Source organism: Canis lupus, chromosome 1 (assembly GCF_003254725.2).
Source record: "Canis lupus dingo isolate Sandy chromosome 1, ASM325472v2, whole genome shotgun sequence".
In the NCBI taxonomy this organism is placed as follows: domain Eukaryota; kingdom Metazoa; phylum Chordata; class Mammalia; order Carnivora; family Canidae; genus Canis; species Canis lupus.
Genome location: NC_064243.1, coordinates 22,369,982 through 22,382,689, shown reverse-complemented (window position 1 = coordinate 22,382,689; position 12,708 = coordinate 22,369,982). Strand labels below are relative to the sequence as shown.

At 38.2% G+C, this 12,708-nt stretch overlaps 1 protein-coding gene across 3 annotated transcripts in view; it reads left to right on the top strand.

Annotated features, from left to right (window-relative positions):
* Positions 1 to 12,708, top strand: part of DCC (DCC netrin 1 receptor) — a 1,086,886-nt gene that overhangs the window by 372,841 nt on the left and 701,337 nt on the right. For all 3 annotated transcript variants that reach the window (XM_035700550.2, XM_035700549.2, XM_025422244.3), the window contains exon 2: positions 9,951 to 10,271. In XM_035700550.2, the coding sequence (XP_035556443.1) occupies positions 9,951 to 10,271 (321 nt within the window). The remainder of the gene's footprint in view (positions 1 to 9,950; positions 10,272 to 12,708) is intronic.

The window sequence follows — 12,708 nt, the reverse complement described above, 5'->3', positions numbered from 1 at the left end:
TATTTACTTATTCATGAGAAACACACAGAGAGAGAGGCTCAGAGACACAGGCAGAGGGAGAAGCAGGCTCCAAGCAAGGAGCCGATATAGGACTCAATCCCGGGACTGTGGGGTCACACCCTGAGCCAAAGGCAGATGCCCAACCACTGAGCCACCCAGGAATCCCATGGTTCTCATCTTCTAAAGGGACTTCATCCTTGCTCTCCAAGTCATCTCCCATTAAACTTAAATCACCAGTTAATAACATACAGTGTTTAATAAATACTGACCTGATTTAAAGCTCATTGGCTCTCAGTTCCAAAGCTGATATACCTCTTATCATTATAAGTTTTCATTCTTGATGTCATTCATGGACTAAGCAGGAAAATATCACTTTTCTGCTGAGACAAGATACAGTAAACATCACAACAAAATGAATGACAGCATTTTAATGAAAACCACTGTTTGACCTCCATTTTGAGAAAATGGGACTCATTATAACATAAATGTTTTATCAATATGGGTCCCCACATCAGACTTCATAGCACAATGTCAACCATGAAGTTTGCTGAATTTTTAAGGTTTTCTCGGGACCTGTCAGACCTTTATGGAATTAATCCTTTATATTTGTAACAGCAGTTTCCATAAGATGAATACTTCATTTCTCATGAATCATAATAAAGCTGCTGTGCTTTGTTGGCAGAATGACCTCTGCAGTCTTTTATCTTCAAGGGAAAAGATTAGACTCTCCCTCTATTTTATGGATAATGAGGTGGGTGGCTGTTGGTCTCTTGACACCTTCAGTAACTGCACCTCTTTGTGGACTCATAGAAGACTCATAGAAGACTGTGATAAACTGATCACAGGGCGATTATAGCAAATCTCTTCATATAACAATTTTCCTCCTAAATTTCAGGGTAAATTTTCTTTTGTAAGTGACAAAGTTAACAGGTATGAACTCATAGACTATTTAATATTAGAGCTGAAGACACCTAGAAGTTAGCTAGTCCAACGTCCTGTCCTTGTTCTGTGGGCGAGTATGCTGATTCCCAGTAGTGTGGTCCATGATTCGTGATTACAGTATTAGACAAAGAGCTCAGGTCTCCTGACCCCTTGTGCTGAGCTTTCTTTCAAGACAGATAGTATGCCTTTTTTTTGCATATAAATTACATAAATTGCTCTATTGATCTCCTTAGGGTCATCTGCCACTCTTCTTCTCCTTTTTTTTTTTTTTTTTTTTTTTTAACAACTCACATTTAATCCCTCCACAACCTCAGGGCTCGACCTTCAGTATGGATCCTGAATCTGACCATTTCTTACCACTTCCACTGCAGGGCTTCCCTCTAAGTCCCATCATTGCTCACCTGGATGATAGAAGTAACTTGCTGACTGGTTTCCTGGCTTCTTCTAATGACCACTGTTCTCAACACAGCAACTGGGGTGACCTTTTACTGTAGGATTTCTCATCCTTAACATAGTGACATTTGGGACTGGAGACTTCTCTCCTGTGAAGGGCTATCCTGTGCACTGCAGCCTGTGTATCAGTGTCCCTGGCCTCTCCCTACTAGATGCCAGTAATATCTTTCCAGTTGTGACAGCTAAAAATGTCTTCCAACATTTACCAAATGTCTCCTTGGGGGTAAAATCTTTCCTTATTGAGAGCTATAGCTTTAGAATATAAGTTAGACTTTTTACTTTTTGGCCAGAACACTCCACTAGGTTTCCATCGTTGTCAGAGTTCAACCCTCCTTTGTTCGCCTACAAGGTCCTATACACCTGCCACCATCCTCTCCACCTAATCTTGAACTCTCCTTCTCCCTCAGGGTTATCACTCTTGCCCTGTATTCTCTCTACTGTTCCTGGGAAAGCCCAGTCACTCTCCCACCTCAGGACCTTAGCGCTTGCCCCTGACTCTCCTTACAGAGTTCTTCCCCTAGATACCTTCCCTATGTCTGTTATGGATGGAATGTTTGTGTTTCCCCAAAATTCATATGTTGAAGCCGCAATCCCCAGTGTGTATTGAGAAATGTGGAGCCTTTGACAAGGTAATTGGGTTTATATGATGTCATGGGGGTGGAAATCCTGCGATGAGATTAGAAGCCTCATAAGAAAGACCAGAGGGTGTGCACATGCTTATAGGTGAGTGTTCTCTCTCTCCTTCTGTCTCTCTCTTTTTCTCTCAAATATTATTACAACTGTGTGAGTAATAAAGCAAATTACCATGAATCAAAAAATCAATCCTGTCTTGGAAGGAAATGGACATAAACTTTAACAGTGGCTTTCACCAGATGAATAGGATTATAGGCGATTATTATATTTAGCTTTGTGTCTATATCTTCTTATTTGTGTGTAGTAAATATAAATAACTTATTAAAAAACAGTTCATCCCCTTATAATTAATGGCATCTTCAAAGCTTGCCCACTCTTCACTGTCAGCCAGATGGAGATATTCCTATGTGCTGGGTACCCATTAACTGGTACTTTTGGTAAATGCTCTGAATAATCTTTCTTATTATTCATGTTGACAGTTGTGCCTTCATGATGAGCCTTGAGGGAAGAGCCATCCATCCCTCTACTTTGAAAAACACTGAGGAAAAACACAAGGGGAGGAGAAAGCCAGCTTACATTTAACCAAAATGAAGAGGGTTAAAGGTTCAAACCCAGGGCAGCTTAACCAGCACATCAAAGTTTCTCTTTTAAATGTTAATTTTGCATGAGGCCTAGGGAATGATAACCTAGATGTCAGACTGTGTAACCTGTTGAGCTGAGAGGGAAAAAAAAAAAAAAAAATTACAATTTGCCCAGTATCCTACAGCAACATCAAGCTGTGGTTTAGAGATTTAGCTCTTAAAGCAGCAAAAAGATGAGGAAGCTCCTCTCCCACTCTATCTTGGCCCTTATCATTTTTTCTTTACTATTGGATTTAGCCAGAGGACACTCAGACAGTTGCCTGGGGCACACACTTCTCAACCTATGAAAACCTCAGATCTTAACAAGGCTTCCTCAGCCTTGTAGAAGGTGCCATGTGCTCCGCATGTCTGATGCGGAGCCTCTGTATGGGCTCACTAAGCAATTTCTGCTGGGACAGTTGCTTCTTGAACTTCACATCCTGTATTTATATTTCTGAATGTTGCTCCCTGTCTTGTAAAGGGAAGAGAAAAGAAGAATCACTATGTCAAGAACAAATTGGGTTCAACAACCTTTCTACATGGACATGTGGTGGTGGTAGACTAGGTCTGCAAACGTCCTGACGCTAAAATGGCTTCTGTGACTCAATCAGGGTAGCTGTCCAAGAGATCACTCTTCTCTTCAGATACGTGAGAACTGAGCGGAGTAGGAGAATTCATAAACTATTTTACTGTTGCCATGATTTGAAGGAAGGGAATTCACATGGGATATGATAGAAAATACAGGATGCCCGGTTAAATGTAAATTTTGGGTATGCAACAAATGTTTTAGTGTAAGTATGCCCTATGCGGTATTTATTTAATAGAAGTGTTTAGGACATATTTATATGAGAACCTTACTTTTTGCTTACCCGAAATTCAAATGGGACTGATACCTTTGATTTTTACTTGCTAAATCTGGCAACTCTAATGAGGGAGGAACTTGAAGTGTCCTTTAAAATTTTTAATTTAAATTTTCATCCATAGCTTCCCTATATTTTAATGATTCTTAATAAATCCCCCTAGTAAAATGTACCTGTATTTCTTCCTGGTAAGTCTTCCTTTGCATTATTTAAATTAAGGAATAAATTTCAAGAAATCTAATTCACTTCTAATTTCCATGTGTTAGTGATAAAAAATTGTCTTGAAGTTAAACAGCTTCAAAATACGCTAGTCTCTCGCAAAGACTGGAATGTAAACAATCTTTTTAAAGACACAACCACATCTTTGGACAATTCTGTTCACCCTGTCTCTTACCAAAGTAGAAAAAAAAGCACCGAAACCCCAGTGGTCACAGAAACCCCAGTGGTCATTGGTTCTGGTCCTTTGGTGCGATGCACGGTCTTGCCCTAGACTGGCTAACGTTAAAGTCTTGCATTAGAATGGAGCACGTAGAGTACACCCTCCAGGCTACAGCAGAGTGAGTGCAATTACAGTTTTGCCCGTCTAGATATTAAACTTGAAATGAGGGATAGATCAGCCAAGCAAGTGTCTAGAGTTCCAGCGTTTTAAAAGGCTACAATTACACCATGGGGAGAAAATGTAATGAAAGAAGTGCAGTCTGATAAGGAATACTATACGTACCAAACTTCTTTTGAGAGAGGATTGTAGTTCATCAAAAGAAATCTTTTGACAGTTCCTTGTATGAAGAACCAAGGATATTCCAAGGAACGTTCTAATTGTTCAATTGACTGGAATTTAAATTTGGTTTAATGGAATACAGCCATTTGGGGTCCCGACACATTGCTGGTTACAAAGTGGAAAGATGAGGTATTGTCAACAATAGCCCTCTTCCTTGGTCCTGTCTTCACTTTTCCTTAACCTTTCAAAAAGAAATGTACTGACCGTATCAATAAAATATGTGTTGAGAAGATGTTCAGTTATTTGCCCTCTTGGATCATCCCCATAATTTCATCTCCCTACTTACAAAAATAGTTGACCCAAACTACACAAGCTCCCAAATTTGGAAATTTATAACAGGGCAGTACAAAGAATACAAGGACCCCTAAGCCCTAGGCCTGGCCACCAGATGCTTCCGAGAAGTGGTGGTCAAGATTTCATGAATATGGAGCTAATGACTCCATCCCCAAAGTTACTGATTAGGTAGGTCTAGGGTTGGGGCCTGAGATCAGACCTTTCTAACAAATTTCCAGTATTGCTATTGCTTGTCTGGGAACTGTGGTTTGAGAATCATGGTTTTAGAATTTATATTCTGATATCCCAAACCCAGTAAAGCCCATATATAGTTAGGGGTTCTTTTAATTCTTACATTTTGCTTTGTTTTGCTTTTTAAAATCTCCATCCCAAACCAAAGTCTCACAAGCAATATAAACTTTTGCTAGGGCTGAAGTCCAGAGTTATAATTTTACCTGTAATTGGTGTTTGATGTATGAAAAAGAGATCATATTCTATCATTCATAGAACGATTTTACTTTCCTTCAATGGAGATCTATTTCCTTAACACATGAGAAGCAGATGCAGTAGCATATATTTTTAAGAAGAGATAACGATGGCAGAGTTTTCTGGGTTGATTACAAGAATTTGGGGATCATCTGAATCTCCATGCATCCCAAAGTGAAAGTTTTGTAACTTGAAACAGATAAAATTATGCATCACACATTCTATGGGGACTTGTATGACATTTTCTAATCTTAAAATCTTTTCAGGATCTTCTTTTTATTTTTATGCTACTCTTCATAAATTTCATTTTTTTTTTTTTTAGCTTTTATTGCTTTAACCAGACACTTTTACATTTTGGACTTGGAAAGGAATGTCTGACTCCATGAGGAATTATTTTTCACACTTAACAATGTTTGATATTGTAGATAAAATGTCATATTTTTAAAAACCCATTCTAAGTTAGTCTGCTGCTGTGACTGAATGGTCTTTGAATTTAACAAGAATATGAGAAGGAGGGCAGGCACAAAGGAACTTATGCTAACAGAAAGATTTTTACTATTTGTTTGATTATTTTGATGAGTCTCTAAAATACAATACAGATTTTTTTTTCTATCTCTACGTACTCAATTAATATAAACTTAGAATATTCCTGGCAGTGCTATTTCTGATTCTTACTTATGTCTGACAAAACCAAAGCAAATAAATGCCAGTATTTCTCCTTTGGGTCACCACTCAAGCCCTCCTCTATATCTGTATTGGAAAAACATTGAAGGATTTGCTATATTATTATGTGCTTGTAAAATACAATACAATCTTTCAGAAGAAGATGAAAATAAAGAATAATGTCCAGGAACAATGTGACACTTTATTACTTTTTCTCAGACTGACACAGATAAGAAAAGATCAAGTGGTTAAATGCATTTAAGGCTCTATGCCTAAATCCTACCCAGAGATGATCTAGCAATCTTCCCAAGCCAACATTTGGAGGGAGAAGAGGCCTGGAGACTCGTTCATTCTAATCATGAACTCTGCCATCAGACTCAACCACTGAGATTTCTTAGTGGATGGTTTTTAGGTACTATCAAATGTATTTCTCCAAAATATTATTAATTATGTGATCTTACAGCAGGCCAAAAGATCACTTCTTTTATGAAGCAAGATTGAGAATTGTCACTATTTAAAAAAAGGTTCAACAGAATAACCGGTGGCATCTTAAAAATAAAACCAAACCAAAACAAAAACTTCTCCACTTGATTTTCTTCTGGATGAAATCCCTAGGATCGTCATTCTAATGCAAAAATCCTCTGTAAAATTGTAAAGTAGGTAGTTCCATGTTGACTCTTCAAAAACATTCTTCTGTTGCTTTCTGAGTATTTCTTTCACTCATTTCCCAGGCTGGCAGTCCCCCATCAAATAATGCCTGCCCAAATTCCAGCCACAACTTTTTGAGCTACAGGCTCCAACAGTGATTTCTACTTCTTTGCCTTCTTCAGTTCCACCTATCTTTCTCTGTTCAAACATTAAGTCAGTGTAGTTGATTTCAGATAGGGATTCTTGGATGAAGCAATTGGATAGGGGCCTGGGTGGCTCAGTGGTTGACCATCTGCCTTTGACTCAGGTCATGATCCCAGCCTCCTGGGATCGAGTCTTGTTCGGGCTCCCTGCATGGAGCCTGCTTCTCCCTCTGCCTATGTCTCTGCCTCTCTCTCTCTCTGTGTCTCTCATGAATAAATAAATAAAATCTTAAAAAAAAATTGGATAAAAATTATTTCATCTTAAAATATGATGTACTGATGGGCAAAGCCCCTCCAGGAGGGCCTAGTACTCTAAGAGAGAGGGGCAACCAAAATTGAAGTCAGGGTGCTGTGTTAGTGGGGCATTTCTTAAGCCTGTGCAAAATAGCTCCCAAGGGAGTGCAAACAGTTTATGCCGACATAGACTGGAACTTTGAAAAGGAGAACATTGGAGACATATCTATTACTTCTCAACAGATCCTATTGGCTTGAGTCTATCTTTTATTAAAAAAAACTAAGTAATTAATGCAAGCTATTTAAGGCAGTGACATACCTGTATTCCACAGCAATGTATTAAAAATATAATCGTTATAAAGCGTACAGAAGCTCAAATTGCCAGCAAAACGCAAGGGTAGTCGTTTGAGGAAAAGTTAATCTTTATTTAACTTTCCTAAATTATGTATTCACAGCCCTGAAAACTGTCATAAACTCCTTCTTTCAGATTAAGTGGATTATTTATTTGTGATAATGGGCACATATACTCATTAACATGCTGTCATAAACAGCTGCATTCAACGTATTATGTGTTCTGTGACATAAATAAGGTGTTCAACATGAAATTGTTGTTTAAAATATAGGCCCCAGGAAGAACCAAAAAGCAATAAATGCCTCCTAATATAGTTGCCTGGTCTTGAATTCTAAATTTATTTCTACCTTATTAATGCCACTTGTATGGAAATTGCAGGTGTTACTCTAGTGAAATATCCTGACATTCAAGGACATTGGCACGTCTCTCTGCTTTCCCATCCTTGGTATCTCAAGCTCGGTGTTCACTGACCCGTGTTTCTTTTCTTGTAAAGGAGGATATCACAGAGATGTGGGGGAGACATTTATGGCAACATCAGTCTGCCTCTCAGTAAGCCAAAGCAGAATGCGCTTGATGGATGCCTTCAACCCATACTGGTTCTGAAAGTTTCCAAACTAGATGTTCATTTTTGAGATTGTTTAGTTCAATGCTCTCACTTCACAGGTGAAGGGACTGAGATTCTGAGGCCTTGAAAGGCTTGCTTGAGTCATGGGTCTTTAAGTAATAAAGCCAGGACCAAGAGCTAAATATCCAGACTTCCAATTTGATATACTTCCCACTAGAAGCATGGGCAGTAGTGAGTAAGTGGGCTACACCAAAATGATTTGGAGGGAGGAGGAGCTTAGTAGGCAGTGAGGGAGCCAGTCTGTATCTTTTGAGATTTTTACCAATATCACTTATGGTAGACTAAAATCCTTACTGCTATTTTACAATTTCTATTAACTTGAGCAAAATTCTAGCTGCTTTCTTTGGGTGAAAGAAAGCATTTCTTTCATTTCATTAGATGAAATGAGTGTATGACAATAAATGATGCAGTTCACTGGGCAAAGTTCAACACAAAGGCAAAAGTAACAGGCTTCAAATGAAGGCTTAGCAAAGGTGGGCATGACAGGTAACATTACAGGGGAATAGTGAGAAACTGCCCGGCTTTTATCTCCACCTATATACAAAGTTAAGAAAGATTCTGTCCATTGGAACTAGTATGGATCAATCCTTTATGAGAATATTGATGATAAGCAATTTAGATGCCGGCTTTTTAAATGAGAGAAAACTAGACAAAACTTACACAAAGTACACACACACACACACACACACACACCAACTGTTTCCATTACAGGAAAACTAAGGAAGTTAATGAAATTAAGGTCGTTATCCTGAAATACATGAAGGCTAAAATATAATTCAGGGGGCATTTTTAAAGAAATTAAATACTACAGAAGAGTAAAAGGGTCTTAAAAAGAAATCTCCATTTCCTCTGCATTTTCACACGAAGCAATTCAGGAAAAAAATATGAGATGAAATAGGAGCAAGAAAATTCAGTCATCCTCTAAGAATAATTAAATATTAAAAACAAGATACCAAGAAGTGTTTAGAATCCTTAGCTCCAGAGATGGTTAAAAATGAAATTAAAAGTAATTCGAATTGAATGACTTAGGCATACACCTGTTTGGCAAAGGGTTAGCCCAATGACTTCCAAAACCTTGTCAAATCCTATGATTCAACAACGAAACATTCTGCTAAATGCTATGTTGTGAGCCCTGGGTGTGATATACTTTAACTATACTTGTCTCCCCCTCTCAGGATCCTTAAATGACTTTCTCTTCCTTCTGTCGATTTCTTATGTTCATTTATGTTTATAGGGAGAAAAAAAAAAGACCAGGTAGAATATAATATTCACTTAAATTTCCTTGCTCATGAGCAACATTCAGATGGAAATTAAGACACTTCAGGGATTTGTGATTTTAGGTAGTAGCATTTTTGACTCACTTCTGCTAGTGGCATTTCTTACCTATTTTAAAATTCTTCAGAGCTTTGTTCTAAATAACTTTCCCCACAGTGTTCAGAGTTGATGTCGTTGTTGTTGATGATGATGATGATGTTGAAACACCACGTCTCAGTAGATTTTCTTAAAAAAAATATGGATGCTATAATCAAAATGCAGAGATAGAAACCCCACCCCCCGAAATCTTAGAGGTACTACTACTACTGCTCTACTACTAACCATGGTTACTTTGGGTTTTTTTAAGGTTTTATTTATTTATTCATGAGAGATACACAGAGAGAAGCAGAGACACAGGCAGAGGGAGAAGTAGGCTCCCTGAAGGGAGCCCTATATGGGACTGGATCCTGGGACCCCAGGATCATGCCCTGGGCCGAAGGCAGACGCTTAACTGCTGAGCCATCCTGGCATCCAACCATTGTTACTTTAAAATATCTTAGTTTAAATAAAAAATAAAAATAAAAATAATAAATAAATAAATAAATAAATATCTTAATTTTATTTGGAAAATATTAGTCTTTTCTATCGTTTTAAACATTGACTTATAAGTGGTGATGGCCGTGCCTAAATTTGTATGAATTTTTAATTTCTCATATTATTTGTTTTTGGGTCAATCATTTCATTAATTTGGTTAGCTCAGTTGGGCACTTCTTTTCTTTCTTTAATACAATATCATTTATTCTTGAATATTTTTCAAGGACCGCAGCTTTTTTGAAAAAGTTTTGTAAAGAAGAGGCAAGGGGATAAAGCCCGTGATCTCTTTGAATAAGTGAACGTATTTATTTCCCTGTGTTTCCTTGTTGCAGGTTTCCAGATTAAGCCTTTCACATCACTGCACTTCCTGTCCGAGCCTTCTGATGCTGTCACCATGCGGGGAGGAAACGTCCTCCTGAACTGCTCTGCTGAGTCTGACCGAGGAGTCCCCGTCATCAAGTGGAAGAAAGATGGAGTCCACCTGGCCTTGGGGATGGATGAAAGGAAGCAGCAACTTCCAAATGGCTCTCTGTTGATACAAAACATACTTCACTCCAGGCACCATAAGCCAGATGAGGGACTCTACCAATGTGAGGCATCTTTAGGAGATTCTGGGTCAATTATTAGTCGGACAGCAAAAGTTGCAGTAGCAGGTAAGTGGATTCTTTCTCTTGTTATTCCTTTTTGGTGGATAAGAAAATCATCTTTGCAGAAACAGTATACATTCTTAAGATAAGGGAACAATGTAAAAAAGATTTATGTGTATTCCCTCATGGTTTTGACTGACTTTATCCTTAATTGCTTGGAAAACAGTAAAAGGATCTCAACAACTGACACAGCATTATGGGATTTTTAGAAACAAAGATTGTCTCAAGTTGATGTACTGCTTGTGTCGGGCGGGGGGTACTCTTCATTAGTAGAAAAATATTAGAAAAATGATTCCCCAATTAATTCCATTTCACAGAATCACTAGTGTTGAAATTTTGCAGAACTTTTTTTTTTTTTTGCCTTCAGAGCAGTGAGTTTTACTTTAATTATAATGATTTGAAATGCAACATATAGATTTCCAAAAAGGAAATAAAAATTTGCATTAGTGCATCCACATATGCTTGGTAATATCTTGACTTATGAATTAACTAATAAGATGAGCATTTTTTCCTTTCCATCTGAATATTTTTAAGTGGTGTAGACCCTAAAAAATAGTACAAGATGTTCTGGAATCCATGGATATTATTCCTTCTGCTCCACTTGATTTGGTTAGAGGGTAGCTAATAATTATTGTTATTATTATTTTGGGGGGAGTCCTTGAAATGTTGGATATGTAAAGAGAAGACTCAGAATTTTACTCCTTTCTGTAATGACTTAGCTTAAAATGGGCTTTATAAAACAAAAACAAAGAAAACCCTTTGGTATGGGATACAATGCAAGGCAAATGGATCCAACCTGAAATAAGTTTAGGCTTTCAAATGGGTAAACAGGTTTTAAGGGCTACTTCCAAACGTAATCTTTAGCTCTCAGTACAAAATTAAACTAAGAGGGCAACCATCTGATAAGGGCTTCTTTTCCCAGGGCCCATTTAGTCTAAAATCTAAAATACTGGTGAGAATGAAGACTCCTTTTCAGCAATAACATGTACTAAGACAGCTGGACGGGACCACCTCTCCAGCACACATTCTTCTACTGAGGGCCTGCAGAAGTTAAAATCTACAAAAGTTGTTCTTGTCAGGTGCCAGTATAAAAAATTAGATTTTATTGCCATGCAGTCAGTTCAGAAACCCAGTGAAAATGCACCAACCAGACTGTGCCTGACCAAGGACGTCTTGGTGGGCTGGGTTCTTACCTAGAGATACAGTGGCCAACCATCCTGTTTTAACCAGGACTGACTTGGTTTTAGCATTTGAAAGTGCAATGCTCTAACCCCTCAGTCTCAACCAAAACTAGGAAAGTTGGTCAACCCACCTGGTGGCACCCTGCCTCCTCTAGCAATGACAACATACTGAAGGATGGTTGCAGAAAGTCCCCTTTACTCCAGAAACATGGGAGGTGGCATTCCAATCCTGCAAACTAAGGCTATCAGTGCCCTAGGTCCTTTGAATGTTGGGCGTCAGGCATTTGATTGATGAGCATAAAGGGTAGAAAGGACTGAAAGTCTATGTGAATTATGATTGATTAAAAAGAAGAAGTAGAATAAGTACTGAGGATCAAGGTAAAATCTGCTTTTCCAGATTATTCAAATGAAGTGGAAAGGGTGCAATTCTATTTTCTCTAGCTTAAGAATTTCTGGGCTCTCAGATCCCACCCATCAGTTGCCCACGCTGCTTGGATAGTCCTGCCGATGTGAATGAAAGAGGCTGGCATTTCGACACCCTCTTCTGAAAGGCAGATGCATATGTGCCATTAATGAAAATGGCCCGATTCGACGTGGTTTCAGTTTTCCTGCAATCTAGATTCACTTTTATGTGCTTTGTTTCAATGGTGGAATGAAGAATGATCCCTTCCCTGGGAGATATTAAAACGGAGTGGCTTCAACTTTCCTGTTCTATAGAAGGATGGGTTGGCAGATTCAGTCACTGAGTTACAGTCTAATATTAGATTGTATCATTTCGAGGCAATAAGGCTGTTCACAGCATTTTAAACACTCACCATGCTGTTTGGCAACACAGCATACATCAATGTTATGTCTTTCGAGGTTAAGATTGCCAACCCACTGGAATGCACGAGGGGCATATATCTTCCTTGTAATAAAGACCATGGGCCTGATTTAATCTCATTTTTAAAGCATTAGCAGCCAGTAAACCAGTCACCACTAAAAGGTAACAGCTTTGCTTGAGTGAAAAAACAAAAGACAAAAACAAAAAACAAAAAAACAAAAACAAAAACAAAAACAAAAAAACCTGTTTGGTACCCTCAGGTACAATGTAGAGTCCATTTAAAATAGTAATGCCCCTCTTCCACTTTTGCTTTCTTGAAGTGTCTTTTGAGAAAAAGAAATGTGGCAAATGAAATCTATCTTTAATCAATCAGAGCATTTCATGCAGTGATCTTGCCATGCACCATAAATCCTATTTTCTAGCAACTTCTCACATGCTC